The sequence below is a fragment of the Anomaloglossus baeobatrachus genome, chromosome 5 (assembly GCF_048569485.1).
Source record: "Anomaloglossus baeobatrachus isolate aAnoBae1 chromosome 5, aAnoBae1.hap1, whole genome shotgun sequence".
Classification (NCBI taxonomy): Eukaryota; Metazoa; Chordata; class Amphibia; order Anura; family Aromobatidae; genus Anomaloglossus; species Anomaloglossus baeobatrachus.
Genome location: NC_134357.1, coordinates 573,890,654 through 573,907,029, shown reverse-complemented (window position 1 = coordinate 573,907,029; position 16,376 = coordinate 573,890,654). Strand labels below are relative to the sequence as shown.

The window sequence follows — 16,376 nt, the reverse complement described above, 5'->3', positions numbered from 1 at the left end:
GTGTATTTAGTCCTGTCTATTACCTGGTGATGTGAGGGGCTGGGGAGCCTCCATCATGACGTCCTTTTACAGATCTTTGTGTCATTCTAAATACTCCCACTCCTCCATGGAGAAATAGACGGTGACGTCCTGACACCTTAGAGGAACCTGACACATACAATAATACCGTCACCCCCCGATCCCTTCATAGCATTACTGTATAATGTCCCAGCATTCCCAGCAGTGTCACCTCTCCAGTCAGCAGCTCAATCATCTTGTAGGTGAGTTCTAGGATCTTCTGGTCATTGATGTCCTCATGTATCGTGGGGGGAGGTGGAGGCCCCGTGATTGGGCTCAGGGGTCTTCCCCATCCCTCAGACACAGGGGCCTGACAACGCTCACTAGAGGTCTTCTTCACTACTGTGTAATCCTGGTTATGGAGAGACACAGTAATAAATCTCACTACAGACATTTCCAGAGTCCTCACCTCTCCAGTTCTGTCCATCTGTTATTCCCATAGATAAGAATGATGTAATGTGACGTCATCAGAATCTCTCACCTCTCCAGTAAGCCGGAAGAGGATCTCTAGGATGAAGTGTAATATCATTTTCGACATCTTGTCTCTGTCCACTACCATCCTTGATGGGTCATTCAGGAGAATTCTCTTATATAGAAGATCCCTACTGAGAGGACCCGATATTGTAGGGACCTGAATGGGGAGAAGATGATGATGTAACATCATAAAGAATCCGCTGTAATAATACAGTTACTGGAGATAATAAGGTGAAACATATAAAGAAAACATTCTGGGGGAACATTATACTGTGTGGGTGTAGAAAGGGGCCGAGGACCGAGGGCAGAGAGGAGCTGGGGACCGAGGGCAGAAAGGGACAGAGGGCAGAAAGGAGCCGAGGACCGATGGCAGAAAGAGGCCGAAGGCAGAAAGTGGCCGAGGACTAAGGGCAGAAAGGGGCCGAGGACTAAGGGCAGACGGGTTTCCTCACCTCCTGCCTCTCATAGATGGGTCATCTGTATCTATCAGAGGAGAAGATGACGATGTAACATCATAAAGAGTCTGCTGTGAAATATAAGGTTAACCCTAGAACGCGCAAGCATAACAATCTACCATAGAAAACAAGTGACCTAGCAGGCCTGCGAGGCCCCAGGTATGCGTTCTAGGGTTAATATCCGGTCAGGACGGATCCTTGGTGATTGAGGTCACAGTGGTGTCACAGTCACATGAGTTATAGCAAATTGAGGGCCACAGCGATCACGTGTCATACATAGTGACATCACCGCTGTGACCAATGACATACCTGCAGTGATGTCATGAGAGACTAAAGAAGACACAGGAGTATCATCCTGTAAACAACAGAATCGCACTTATATAATCTGCCTGCTGCGCTCCCTGTGTACTCTACACAACAAGTTTTTCTAAGAAATATTCTTAAAGCAGTGGTTGAGGAATAAGTCTGAATCTTTCAAGAAAACTGATATTTACTGATTCCGATCCTTCCTCACCTGACCTAAATTCTACAGAGAACTTGTGGGCTCCTTTTCTAAGGAAGATTTCTGCTGAAGGAAAATAGTCCCATCTCTGAACAGTTTATGGGAAGTTATGGTTGGTGCGGCCCAACAGATGAAGAAACTGAAATACTCGATGGATTGACGGCTTATAACTGAAGAGCGGTTATATTACTATAGACTTTTTTCTAATTTTTTTAGTTGTCACTGTGCTGCTCACTGGTCTCTACAGAGATTTCAGCGGAACAGTCATATGAATGTGGCTGCAGCGCTTAAGTTGCAGTAAATAGACAGTTCAGGAGTCAGCTTCATACATAATAGGATATACAGATCAGTGGATTGTATCTCATATGATATGTAAGATACAGTCCATATATCTTATCCTAACAGTAAATACACAGCACAGCAATCACACATGATAGGTTTAGATACATGGCTCTGGCAACTGTATCTCACAATATAGGATTAGATAGATGTCTTAGCGGAATGTATAACATGTGATTAGATACTGGGACTGTAAGTAGATGCTGACTTTCCTGTTACTTTCTTTTTACTGCACTCTGCAAACTGAGCTCTTCTATGTTAGTGTAAAGCCTCATTCAGATGTCTGTGCTGCATGGGTGTCTGAATGAGGCTTTAGACCAGGGTTGGGGAACCTTTTTTCTGCCAGCAGCCATTTGGAAATTTCTACCAACCTTCGGGGGCCGCACAAAATTATCAATGTTTAAATGACCCTGCTATATTTGGTGAAACAATTAATTAATTCACCCCTATAATGATGGCCGGAGTGGCTTCTCTTTGGTGTGGCTGTGATGTTCGGTGATACTAATCATGTTTCTTCTCGCAACTGGTTTTTCATGTTTGTCTCCGTCTGGAGCATAGTCAACTCTTTGTGATAATAAGATTGGTAAATCATGTACATCACATAACAGACACTGTATCTATATCACATGAGACGCTGAAGGTACGTATAATGCATAGGAGACGCTGGGACTGCTGTATATACATCACATAGGAGACGCTGAGACTACTGTATACACATGACAGGTGACACTGGGGGCACAAACATTACACAAGGGGCTGGGGACATGTAAATGCCCCCAGCATCTCCAATCTGATGCATATGCCCCCAGCATCTCCAATGTGTAAATCACATGAGACGCAGGGGGCATACACATCCCTGGGAACGCTGGGAGCATGCACATCACAAGTGGGGCTGGGGGCATGCACATCACAAGAGAGGCTGGGGCAAAGACATCACTAGAGGGAGCACAGACATCACTGGGGGGGCTGCACACAGGACTGGGAGATAGGCTGCACACAGGACTGGGGGTTAGGCTGCACACAGGACTGGGGGTTAGGCTGCACACAGGACTGGGGGATGGGCTGCACAAAGGACTGGGGGATGGGCTGCACAAAGGACTGGGGGATGGGCTGCACAAAAGGACTGGGGGATGGGCTGCACATAGGACTTGGGGGCTGCACACAGGATGGGGGGTGCACACAGGACATTGGGGGGCACACTGCGCTGAGGGTTTCATGCAACTCTGGGGGAGAGGGTTTACAGACCTGGGGTGGGGAGGCACAAAGCACTAGACAGGGCACATAGCAGGAGAGGGCCGGTGCTGGACTTAGAGCAGCATCGCACTCACAGCATCAGAGTGCAGGCGCCGGACACACAGCATCAGAAGGAGAAGGCAGGCACAGAGCTCCAGAGGGAAGGGGGCGGGTACTCAGCTCCGGAGGGCAGGGGGGCGGGCACACACTGCTGGAAGCTGTGAGGTTGCTGTGGGACCCACCCACAAAGTAAGTCCTGATCACATTTAAAGGGTTGACGGCCTGCAAAACTGCGGTGACAGCACAAGCCCTGCCTCCCCCGGGAATCTGCCCGGGGGCCGCATAAAAGGTCATGGCGGGCCGCATGCGGCCCGCGGGCCGGAGGTTCCCCACCCCTGCTTTAGACTAACAGAGCAAAGCTGAGTTTTCAGAGCACTGAAAGGGCAGCCATATTTACTAACAAAGGTAACAATAGTACCATTCATGGTGGGAATTGTTGCCCAGTATTATAAATGTACACAGATAAGGCCCGTATAGGGTGTCATTCACTCAAATAAGTGTGGTGCACAGTGACTGGTCACCAGCCTTTTAGTGATGCTCATACTATTAGATCAGGCTGGCTGACCAGCACTGTATAAGTGCATCCTAAAAGGACACCCAATATATGGTAATATTCATCCACAGATTACAAGTTGGACAGGCAATGAGTAGTTCTTATCTGAAAGGTGTGAGTCATCTGTGGTTTATACCCAGCATTGTCTAATCATGCAGGAGGTCAGACCAGGAGATCAGAGTTGTATCCTTAAGCTGGGTTTACACACTGCAACATCTCAAACGACATCGCTGTAACGTCACCGGTTTTGTGACGCAATAGCGATGTTGTTTGCGATGTTGCAGTGTGTGAAACCTATCAGCGACCCGGCCCCTGCTGTGAAGTTGTAATCGTTACAAATCGTTCAGGACCATTCCTAGATCCTTTGTTTCCCGCTGTGCAGCAAGCATCGCTGGAAAGTTTCAGTGTGTGAAAGACTTTGCAGCGACTTTGTTAGCAACTTCCCTTTCAAAAGGCTGCTTATCAACGTCCCCAACAACCAGCTAGGTCGCTCTGCAGGTCCGGATCACTGTTGCGTTGTTGGCCAGGTTTGCCTGTTTGACAGCTCACCAGCGACTTAGCAGAGACTTAGGGAGGTCGCTGTTACGTCACAAAACCGGTGACGTTACAGCGATGTCCTTTGCGATGTTGCAGTGTGTAAACCCAGCTTTTCATCTCACACACTGAAAAACCTAAGCTTTGGTGGGAGGTGTTCACACTCTAGGTTTTGGCTGCCTGCTTATGATTGGGCAGCCCATACAGGCAGAAGACGTACAAGCCCCCACCGGAGAGTAACTAATACCCAGTTGGACATAATAAAAAAATGAACTCATTATGTGTCAGTACTTAGATTGCTAATATTTCCACAACAGAGAGGTGAAATAAAAAAAAAACAAAAAAAAAACAAACACATTTAATGCTTTTGTAATTCTATACAGTTTAACCCCTTTCTGACATTTGATGTACTGGTACGACTTATTTAGCAGTGCATTCACACAAATGGATGTACTGATATCTCCTGGTTATGGTGTCTGTACGGTCCTTGGCTGTGTAACTGCCTAAATGCTACAATCAATTGCGATCGCAGCATTCAGCAGGCTGAGAGAGGGAATGCACTCTCTCCCACCCGATCGGGGCTCCCGAAACGTGATCACGTGGGTCCAATTATTGCCATGGAACCCCAGGTCAAATGATGACCTTCAAATCTACCAGCTATGGTGTTGTGTTGGACCATGCCTGGAACATGTCTAACAGGCGTTCTGTCAGCATCACACTGACAGGTGTAGTGTATTGCAATATGGATGGATTGTAAAACATTATACCAGTGGTCAGAGTAATAAAAGTTGATGCCCCATATACAGTCAGGGCCAGAAATATTTGGACAGTGAAACAAGTTTTGTTATTTTAGCTGTTTACAAAAACATGTTCAGAAATACAATTATATATATAATATGGGCTGAAAGTGCACACTCCCAGCTGCAATATGAGAGTTTTCACATCCAAATCGGAGAAAGGGTTTAGGAATCATAGCTCTGTAATGCATAGCCTCCTCTTTTTAAAGGGACCAAAAGTAATTGGAGAAGGGACTCTAAGGGCTGCAATTAACTCTGAAGGCGTCTCCCTCGTTAACCTGTAATCAATGAAGTAGTTAAAAGGTCTGGGGTTGATTACAGGTGTGTGGTTTTGCATTTGGAAGCTGTTGCTGTGACCAGACAACATGCGGTCTAAGGAACTCTCAATTGAGGTGAAGCAGAACATCCTGAGGCTGAAAAAAAGAAAAAATCCATCAGAGAGATAGCAGACATGCTTGGAGTAGCAAAATCAACAGTCGGGTACATTCTGAGAAAAAAGGAATTGACTGGTGAGCTTGGGAACTCAAAAAAGGCCTGGGCGTCCACGGATGACAACAGTGGTGGATGATCGCCGCATACTTTCTTTGGTGAAGAAGAACCCGTTCACAACATCAACTGAAGTCCAGAACACTCTCAGTGAAGTAGGTGTATCTGTCTCTAAGTCAACAGTAAAGAGAAGACTCCATGGAAGTAAATACAAAGGGTTCACATCTAGATGCAAACCATTCATCAATTCCAAAAATAGACAGGCCAGAGTTAAATTTGCTGAAAAACACCTCATGAAGCCAGCTCAGTTCTGGAAAAATATTCTATGGACAGATGAGACAAAGATCAACCTGTACCAGAATGATGGGAAGAAAAAAGTTTGGAGAAGAAAGGGAATGGCACATGATCCAAGGCACACCACATCCTCTGTAAAACATGGTGGAGGCAACGTGATGGCATGGGCATGCATGGCTTTCAATGGCACTGGGTCACTTGTGTTTATTGATGACATAACAGCAGACAAGAGTAGCCGGATGAATTCTGAAGTGTACCGGGATATACTTTCAGCCCAGATTCAGCCAAATGCCGCAAAGTTGATCGGACGGCGCTTCATAGTACAGATGGACAATGACCCCAAGCATACAGCCAAAGCTACCCAGGAGTTCATGAGTGCAAAAAAGTGGAACATTCTGCAATGGCCAAGTCAATCACCAGATCTTAACCCAATTGAGCATGCATTTCACTTGCTCAAATCCAGACTTAAGACGGAAAGACCCACAAACAAGCAAGACCTGAAGGCTGCGGCTGTAAAGGCCTGGCAAAGCATTAAGAAGGAGGAAACCCAGCGTTTGGTGATGTCCATGGGTTCCAGACTTAAAGCAGTGATTGCCTCCAAAGGATTCGCAACAAAATATTGAAAATAAAAATATTTTGTTTGGGTTTGGTTTATTTGTCCTATTACTTTTGACCTCCTAAAATGTGGAGTGTTTGTAAAGAAATGTGTACAATTCCTACAATTTCTATCAGATATTTTTGTTCAAACCTTCAAATGAAACGTTACAATCTGCACTTGAATTCTGTTGTAGAGGTTTCATTTCAAATCCAATGTGGTGGCATGCAGAGCCCAACTCGCGAAAATTGTGTCACTGTCCAAATATTTCTGGACCTAACTGTAGGTACTAAGTAAAAAGAAAAAAAAAGTGGGGAAAAAGAGGATTTTTTTAAAAAAATATAAAAAAAATAAAAGAAAAAAATATTCTACCAATAATTACGTATATTTATGTAAAAACAAAAATAAAGAAAAAAAAACACACATATTTGGTATTGCTGCATCCAGAACACTCTAATCTATAAATCTGTCACATTAGTTACCCTTCAGTAAACACCATAAAACAAAATTAAATTCATAAAAGTGGAAAAAAAAGTATGTTTTCTCATCAAACTGACAGTGAAAAAGAGGAATAAAACATGATAAAAAGAATTAAAAAAAAACAAAATCACATGCAACTGAAGGGTGATGAAACTCCAAATGAGATTAGAGAGCTTCCAACAATATGGCAGACGATTGAAACATGGAGAAGTATACGGAAATTGTGTGGGGCAAGCACCTGGGACTCGCCATTCCAGCCTTTTATGGGGAACTCGAGGTTCCTTAAGGGCAGGACTCCATCACAATATGATACATTGGCGAGGCAGGGGTGTGTCTATGTGGCAGACCTACTGGACCTTGGATATTTAATACTCCCCTATGAGACACTGTCACAATGCTTCCAAGCTTTTCCTGGAAACCCTTTTTTGTTCCTCCAAGCTCGCAGTTTTGCACAGAAATGTATCGCTAATAAACCACTACATGAGCGAGGGACAGACCTAGATACATCTCTGAGACAAGCTAGGACACAGATTTTCTCAACTAGTCATATACAGTTAGGTCCAGAAATATTTGGACAGTGACACAATTTTCGCGAGTTGGGCTCTGCATGCCACCACATTGGATTTGAAATGAAACCTCTACAACAGAATTCAAGTGCAGATTGTAACGTTTAATTTGAAGGTTTGAACAAAAATATCTCATAGAAATTGTAGGAATTGTACACATTTCTTTACAAACACTCCACATTTTAGGAGGTCAAAAGTAATTGGACAAATAAACCAAACCCAAACAAAATATTTTTATTTTCAATATTTTGTTGCGAATCATTTGGAGGCAATCACTGCCTTAAGTCTGGAACCCATGGACATCACCAAACGCTGGGTTTCCTCCTTCTTAATGCTTTTCCAGGCCTTTACAGCCGCAGCCTTCAGGTCTTGCTTGTTTGTGGGTCTTTCCGTCTTAAGTCTGGATTTGAGCAAGTGAAATGCATGCTCAATTGGGTTAAGATCTGGTGATTGACTTGGCCATTGCAGAATGTTCCACTTTTTTGCACTCATGAACTCCTGGGTAGCTTTGGCTGTATGCTTGGGGTCATTGTCCATCTGTACTATGAAGCGCCGTCCGATCAACTTTGCGGCATTTGGCTGAATCTGGGCTGAAAGTATATCCCGGTACACTTCAGAATTCATCCGGCTACTCTTGTCTGCTGTTATGTCATCAATAAACACAAGTGACCCAGTGCCATTGAAAGCCATGCATGCCCATGCCATTACGTTGCCTGCACCATGTTTTACAGAGGATGTGGTGTGCCTTGGATCATGTGCCGTTCCCTTTCTTCTCCAAACTTTTTTCTTCCCATCATTCTGGTACAGGTTGATCTTTGTCTCATCTGTCCATAGAATACTTTTCCAGAACTGAGCTGGCTTCATGAGGTGTTTTTCAGCAAATTTAACTCTGGCCTGTCTATTTTTGGAATTGATGAATGGTTTGCATCTAGATGTGAACCCTTTGTATTTACTTTCATGGAGTCTTCTCTTTACTGTTGACTTAGAGACAGATACACCTACTTCACTGAGAGTGTTCTGGACTTCAGTTGATGTTGTGAACGGGTTCTTCTTCACCAAAGAAAGTATGCGGCGATCATCCACCACTGTTGTCATCCGTGGACGCCCAGGCCTTTTTGAGTTCCCAAGCTCACCAGTCAATTCCTTTTTTCTCAGAATGTACCCGACTGTTGATTTTGCTACTCCAAGCATGTCTGCTATCTCTCTGATGGATTTTTTTTTTTCCAGCCTCAGGATGTTCTGCTTCACCTCAATTGAGAGTTCCTTAGACCGCATGTTGTCTGGTCACAGCAACAGCTTCCAAATGCAAAACCACAGACCTGAAATCAACCCCAGACCTTTTAACTACTTCATTGATTACAGGTTAACGAGGGAGACGCCTTCAGAGTTAATTGCAGCCCTTAGAGTCCCTTGTCCAATTACTTTTGGTCCCTTGAAAAAGAGGAGGCTATGCATTACAGAATCATAATTCCTAAACCCTTTCTCCGATTTGGATGTGAAAACTCTCATATTGCAGCTGGGAGTGTGCACTTTCAGCCCATATTATATATATAATTGTATTTCTGAACATGTTTTTGTAAACAGCTAAAATAACAAAACGTGTGTCACTGTCCAAATATTTCTGGACCTAACTGTATACGCAAGATTAAGATCACATTGGTCGTGGGAGACAGGAGTCGGAAGCCTTTTAAGTGCGGGGAGGCCATACCGGAATATAAAAGTGAGGATTTCTTGAAAGCTACATTGATTCACAGGAAATTGATATCAGCTAGCAGTTACACCGACATGGCACTGATGATTTTTCATTGAGCCTACCTCACCCCCTATATTCAATCAAAAATAAACCCAGCAACAAACCATGTATGCTCTAAATGTGGCATTTGGAAGACAGATTTATTACATCACCTTTGGGAGTGTGCGAGGATTCGGGGGGTTTGGAGGAGCGTCCATTCAGTCTTACAAACCACATATAGTTAGGTCCAGAAATATTTGGACAGTGACACAAGTTTTGTTATTTTAGCTGTTTACAAAAACATGTTCAGAAATACAATTATATATATAATATGGGCTGAAAGTGCACACTCCCAGCTGCAATATGAGAGTTTTCACATCCAAATCGGAGAAAGGGTTTAGGAATCATAGCTCTGTAATGCATAGCCTCCTCTTTTTAAAGGGACCAAAAGTAATTGGACAAGGGACTCTAAGGGCTGCAATTAACTCTGAAGGCGTCTCCCTCGTTAACGTGTAATCAATGAAGTAGTTAAAAGGTCTGGGGTTGATTACAGGTGTGTGGTTTTGCATTTGGAAGCTGTTGCTGTGACCAGACAACATGCGGTCTAAGGAACTCTCAATTGAGGTGAAGCAGAACATCCTGAGGCTGAAAAAAAAGAAAAAATCCATCAGAGAGATAGCAGACATGCTTGGAGTAGCAAAATCAACAGTCGGGTACATTCTGAGAAAAAAGGAATTGACTGGTGAGCTTGGGAACTCAAAAAGGCCTGGGCGTCCATGGATGACAACAGTGGTGGATGATCGCCGCATACTTTCTTTGGTGAAGAAGAACCCGTTCACAACTTCAACTGAAGTCCAGAACACTCTCAGTGAAGTAGGTGTATCTGTCTCTAAGTCAACAGTAAAGAGAAGACTCCATGGAAGTAAATACAAAGGGTTCACATCTAGATGCAAACCATTCATCAATTCCAAAAATAGACAGGCCAGAGTTAAATTTGCTGAAAAACACCTCATGAAGCCAGCTCAGTTCTGGAAAAGTATTCTATGGACAGATGAGACAAAGATCAACCTGTACCAGAATGATGGGAAGAAAAAAGTTTGGAGAAGAAAGGGAATGGCACATGATCCAAGGCACACCACATCCTCTGTAAAACATGGTGGAGGCAACGTGATGGCATGGGCATGCATGGCTTTCAATGGCACTGGGTCACTTGTGTTTATTGATGACATAACAGCAGACAAGAGTAGCCGGATGAATTCTGAAGTGTACCGGGATATACTTTCAGCCCAGATTCAGCCAAATGCCGCAAAGTTGATCGGACGGCGCTTCATAGTACAGATGGACAATGACCCCAAGCATACAGCCAAAGCTACCCAGAAGTTCATGAGTGCAAAAAAGTGGAACATTCTGCAATGGCCAAGTCAATCACCAGATCTTAACCCAATTGAGCATGCATTTCACTTGCTCAAATCCAGACTTAAGACGGAAAGACCAACAAACTAGCAAGACCTGAAGGCTGCGGCTGTAAAGGCCTGGCAAAGCATTAAGAAGGAGGAAACCCAGCGTTTGGTGATGTCCATGGGTTCCAGACTTAAGGCAGTGATTGCCTCCAAAGGATTCGCAACAAAATATTGAAAATAAAAATATTTTGTTTGGGTTTGGTTTATTTGTCCAATTACTTTTGACCTCCTAAAATGTGGAGTGTTTGTAAAGAAATGTGTACAATTCCCACAATTTCTATCAGATATTTTTTTTCAAACCTTCAAATTAAACGTTACAATCTGCACTTGAATTCTGTTGTAGAGATTTCATTTCAAATCCAATGTGGTGGCATGCAGAGCCCAACTCGCGAAAATTGTGTCACTGTCCAAATATTTCTGGACCTAACTGTATGACATTAAATTCCCATTGACGCCACAATGGGCTATCTTCAACATTCCTGAGGAAGACCAGCTAAAAATACCAGGACATACTAAAGCAGCTCTTATTATATGGGCCTCGGCCACTAGAAGAAGTATATTATATAAGTGGCTTAGTCCAGGACCCCCATCATTATCACTCATTTAAACAAAGGTTATGTTCATATGTAAAATGGACTGGCTGGACGCTCTTTCTGACAAAGAAAAGCTGACAAGGAAATTCTTTGAAATATGGTCCCCGTTCATACCTATGTTACCAGATGTCACTAGAGCCAGGCTTAGATCTCAGTTTGAGCCCACATCGTGGTACCTGTTAGGACTTATAAGTGCCCAATTCCATAATAATAGACGCTATAAGTTAGATGGCGCACGCAGGGGGGGGGGGTGTTAGGGACTGTTTGGGCTTATTTTGATATATTAATGTCTCAACTTTTGTTATTATTATCTTTGACATACATATTGTATTTTGAAACTTAATAAAAAGAAGTTTAAAAAAAATAAAAATCACATGTAATAAACCCTAGAACGCATACCTGGGGCCTCGCAAGCCTGCTAGGTCATTTGTTTTCTATCGTAGATTGTTATGCTTGCGCGTTCTAGGGTTAAATATGGTATCCCTGAAAAGGTCATCTCACCCTGCAATAAACAAACCACCATACAGCTCCGTCAGTGGAAAAATCAAAAAGTTAGAGCTCTCAGAATAGCGATGCAAAATCATTTTTTTTTCCTATAAAATAGTTTTAATTATGTGAAGGAAACAAAACATGAATTAAATATAAATGTGGTATTGCTGTAATCGTCCTGACCCGAGGAATAAAGCCGTCTCATCACTTTTACCACACGGTGAAAGACATGAAAGATAAATACATTTCTGAATTGTTGGTTTTTGTTCATTCTGCCTCCCAAGAATCACAATAAAGTGTGATCAAAAAACGTGAAGTGTCTGAAAATGATACAAATAAAAACGCCAACAAATCCCGTAAAAAAAAAACCCTCACATGATATGTAGAAGAATTAAACAATTGTAGCTCTCAAAATATGAAAAAAAACTTTTTTTAATGGTTGTTTTAGTGTGTGATAGTAGCCAAACGTAAAAACCAGATATAAACCCTAATCACTTATACCTCACCATATATAATAAATTCTTGAACCGCTGTTGATTTGTTTGCTCTGCCTCCCAAAGATCGCAGTAAGGCGTGACTCACATTTATCCTGCTCTCTACACTGAGCACTTACACCGGGGTTAAATCTCTGAAATACGAGATTCAGATGAAACCCTGAATGGAACATTCCCTATAAGGAGGCAGATGGAGACACTATGTACTGTTTCTGGCCTATGATCCTGGGGTGTTCATTTTTTTTAAGTGTGCAGAAATAGAATGGTTGGCCACAGTTTTGTGCACTTCTGAAAAGACAGACACCACTGAACAGAGGCGAGATGGAGACCAGACTAACACTGCTTCTTCATTACAGTGAATGGATCCCTTGGGGGTTTCACCTGAATCATGTCATTTGGAGATTTACATGTAAACCTATAACCCTAATAAGTCGAGGAGAAGGGGCGTAGCCTCACTGCGCCCTAAATCAGGCTTACTCGGAGGGGTATGATTAAGTGAATACCTAGTCATCACCAGAGCCGTAAGGTTTGACTTTCCTGACAGTAGGCACCAGGTACCAATTTAAAGCAGTCCCCAGTTGTCGCATTCCACCAAGAGGCTGAGTGGTGCCCAGCGAGAAAGATGGGGTGGGAACTACTGCCTCTAGGGAAGAATAGGAAAGATAACCTCTGTCACTTACTTTGAGCAACCCTGAGCTCCTCGATGTCCCAAGACAGCTTTTTTCACCTTGTGTGTCGATCCCGTGTCTATCCCTGTCTAGCCCTAACTACAACCGTGTCTAGTGAGCAGGGCAGAAGGAACACTAGTCCTGCTCTATAATAATTTCAAAAAGGGAAAATCACAGGCAAGGGAAAAAGAAACTGCATTCCAAAAGAACAAGTGGGTAAAAAGAGAAGGGAAGCAAAATAAATCAAAAGAGAGATACTGAATACCACTACACCAAACAAACTTCCAAGCAGCAATCTCCGACTCACACCCCCATGCTAGGAACATGGAATGGCAAGCAAACACTGGCGAATACTAAGGCAAAGAGGTGAGTTCTTAAACCAGATGGAAGGGGAGAAATCAGAACAGCTAAGAAAACTTAGGACGGTAAGCCAAGAAAGAAACAAGGGTCTGCTTAACCCTAGCAGGGTGAGCACAAGGACAGTCTGCACAGCTAACTGGAAAGCAAAGCAAGTCCAACCAGTGCTTGTGTGTGCGGCGACCTTTTGACCTATGGAATAGGGGTGACCTCTTTCTGTCCTGATACCCCCGTAACAAAACCCTGATGTAAGATCTCAGCATAGAGCAAGGGATAAATGTGATCCAAAAGTCACAGACAGATGGAGAAGTCACATCTATGACCAGCTCTATCAGACCATCTCCACCGCTCTCATTATACAAGTATAAAACATATAATACTGGTGGATAAAACAAGACTGAGCACAAGACCTTCACAGCCGCCTACACATCATAGGGAGATTTCATGGCACCTTCTCTCCATCTACCTGATGATCCTGAGGAACATCGGGATCTTCCTGTTTACAGTCCTGTGGGAGAAGAGGACGGGGACATCTCTCTGGTGTTGTCCTCTTACTGGATAGAACTGGAGGAGACACATACAGGGACTGAATTCATTCCTTACATACAGATAATTATAGGCCGTGTGTATTTAGTCCTGTCTATTACCTGGTGATGTGAGGGGCTGGGGAACCGCCATCATGACGTCCTTGTACAGATCTTTGTGTCCTTCTAAATACTCCCACTCCTCCATGGTGAAATAGACGGTGACGTCCTGACACCTTATAGGAACCTGACACATACAATGATACCGTCACCCCCGATCCCTTCATAGCATTACTGTATAATGTCCCAGCATTCCCAGCAGTGTCACCTCTCCAGTCAGCAGCTCAATCATCTTGTAGGTGAGTTCTAGGATCTTCTGGTCATTGATGTCCTCATGTATCGGGGGGTGAAGTGGAGGCCCCGTGATTGGGCTCGGGGGTCTTCCCCATCCCTCAGACACAGGGGCCTGACAGTGCTCACTAGAGGTCTTCTTCACTACTGTGTAATCCTGGTTATGGAGAGACACAGTAATAAATCTCACTACAGACATTTCCAGAGTCCTCACCTCTCCAGTTCTGTCCATCTGTTATTCCCATAGATAAGAATGATGTAATGTGACGTCATCAGAATCTCTCACCTCTCCAGTAAGCCGGAAGAGGATCTCTAGGGTGAGGTGTAATATCCTCTTCGCCATCTTGTCCCTGTCCATATCCATCCTTCACGGGGCAATCAGGAGAATTCTCTTCTATAGAAGAACTCCACTGAGAGGATCCGATATTGTAGGGACCTGAATGGGGAGAAGATGATGATGTAACATCATAAAGAATCCGCTGTAATAATACAATTGCTGGAGATAATAAGGGGAAACATAATGAGAACATTCTGGGGAACATTATTCTGTGTGGGGGCAGAAAGGGGCCGAGGAACGAGGGCAGAAAGGGGCCGAGGACTGAGGGCAGAAAGGGGCCAAGGACTGAAAGCAGAAAGGGGCCGAGAAATGAGAGCAGAAAGGGGCCGAGGACTGAGGGCAGAAAGGGGCCGAGGACTGAGGGTAGAAAGGGGCCGAGGACTGAGGGCAGACGGGTTTCCTCACTTCCGGCCTCTCATAGTTGGGGCGTCTGTATCTATCAGGGGAAAAGGAACAAAAACCTCACGATTCATAGAAATCAGCGAGAGAAAAACAGCAAGAAAGTCTCAGAGCTGAAGGGGTTAATGCCGCCTGCCCCAGTAATGGGGAATCTCCACACACCTCCACCTGCAGAGCCGCACACTAGATATATTGGCTGCTCTGTGCTTACAGGACCTGTGATGATGTCACATGGAGAGGGGAGGAGTCAGGGGTCACATGATCAGTTCCTCAGTATAGTCCTATATTAATGTGCACACACTGGATGAGGCGCGGACGCGGTGTCAGTGGACGGTTATAGTAATCCATTGTTGCGTATGTGTACCGCACCGGGGCTCGGCCGGCTGCCGAGCCGCTTGGATCCGTGCTCATCGGTGGGTGTGTCGAGCTCCTCCCGGACCCGGGGGTCACGTCGCTCTGAAGGGAATGCTGGCGCTACCTGAGGGGTGGTGTTCGGTGGGGTGGTCCATGGCCGAGGCCGCGGTTGTTTGGGGATTAAGTTCGTGACGCCATCACGGGTTGTGGTAAATGGATGGACACCACCGCTGCCGTTGACTAGGCTGCCGGGGACGGTGTTGCGCAGCTTGGTGTTGACCCCTCCATGGGTAGGGGGATGACGAGCGTGCCAAGAAGGGGAGAGATGGATGTGTGCTGGCGTGTTGGTGCGGTGCGCGGCCCGAGGGCATTGTTATACTCACTATTACAGACACACTGGAGTCTCTGGTAAACCAAACAAGATGGTGGACGGTGCCCGCAGCCGGCTGCGCTTCCCCCCTTTTTAGGTTGGTGGTTTCTGCCTTTCTCCTGCACCTCACTTTTGGTAGAAATGATGACTCCTATGCCTGAGCAACGGTAGTCCGCTCCCCAGCTTTGTGTGCGCTGGTGAAGCCGCTGGCCCATGGGATCTCGATGCCTGGGCGGTGGCTTTCTATCCCTCTGGTTGTGCTGTTGTCTTCAGTCGGGTCTTGGGTGGGAAAGGACCTAAAGTCCAGACCCCAATCAGTGAATTCGACTCGGTCCAGTGGCTTCTGGGCCTCGTACTGGGTCTGAGTACCCCTCCTAGTGCTCCGGTTTCCAATCGGTTCCCCGGTTTGGTACCGGCGGGCCACTATCCGGTCCCGGTCCCTTACGGTTCCACCGGCTGTAATCCCAGCTCCTGCAGGCGGCCACCAGCGTCTACCTCCTAGCCACAGGGTATCCGGGCTCTGACCCAGATCCCTGACAGACGTCTTCTCCTCCTAACTCTCTCCCTACTCCTCTCCTTTCCTCTCCCTTTCACCTCCGCACAGATCTCTGTGTTTTTCCCGTCTAAGGCCATCCGAACTCCTCGGTGGGCGTGGCCAACCGCCTTGCTCCGCCCCCCGGGTGTGAACGTCAGAACCTGAGAGGGGGGACTCAGGGTTTTATGGTTGGCTGCTGGTACCTTTTTAGGGGCAGGTGTTTGTGTAAGGGACTACCTGTGACTACCTGGCTAGTCCAGGGCATCACATATGTATGTGACCCCTTCA

The 16,376-nt window shown here is 45.1% G+C and overlaps 1 protein-coding gene across 1 annotated transcript; it reads right to left on the bottom strand.

Moving 5' to 3' along the window:
• Positions 1–57: 57 nt before the first annotated feature.
• LOC142312418 (oocyte zinc finger protein XlCOF7.1-like) lies at positions 58–13,971 on the bottom strand. Its single transcript, XM_075351358.1, has 5 exons — positions 13,866–13,971; positions 13,685–13,782; positions 539–688; positions 230–409; positions 58–147 (listed from the first exon to the last, which is right to left on the bottom strand). The coding sequence occupies exons 1-5, from the start codon at positions 13,948–13,950 to the stop codon at positions 82–84; spliced, it is 579 nt and encodes a 192-aa protein (XP_075207473.1). The 5' UTR covers positions 13,951–13,971; the 3' UTR covers positions 58–81.
• Between the last annotated feature and the right edge of the window lie 2,405 nt (positions 13,972–16,376).

Bases quoted from the DNA above. Each gene is read 5' to 3' on its own strand.
- LOC142312418 (XM_075351358.1), bottom strand. From the start codon at position 13,950: ATGGAGGAGTGGGAGTATTTAGAAGGACACAAAGATCTGTACAAGGAC. The intron at 689-13,684 runs GTAGATGGAGAG...CTCCCCATTCAG, and splicing joins ATGTTCCTCAGGATCATCAG to GTCCCTACAATATCGGGTCC. The intron at 148-229 runs GTGACACTGCTG...TGTATGTGTCAG, and splicing joins TTGAGCTGCTGACTGGAGAG to GTTCCTCTAAGGTGTCAGGA.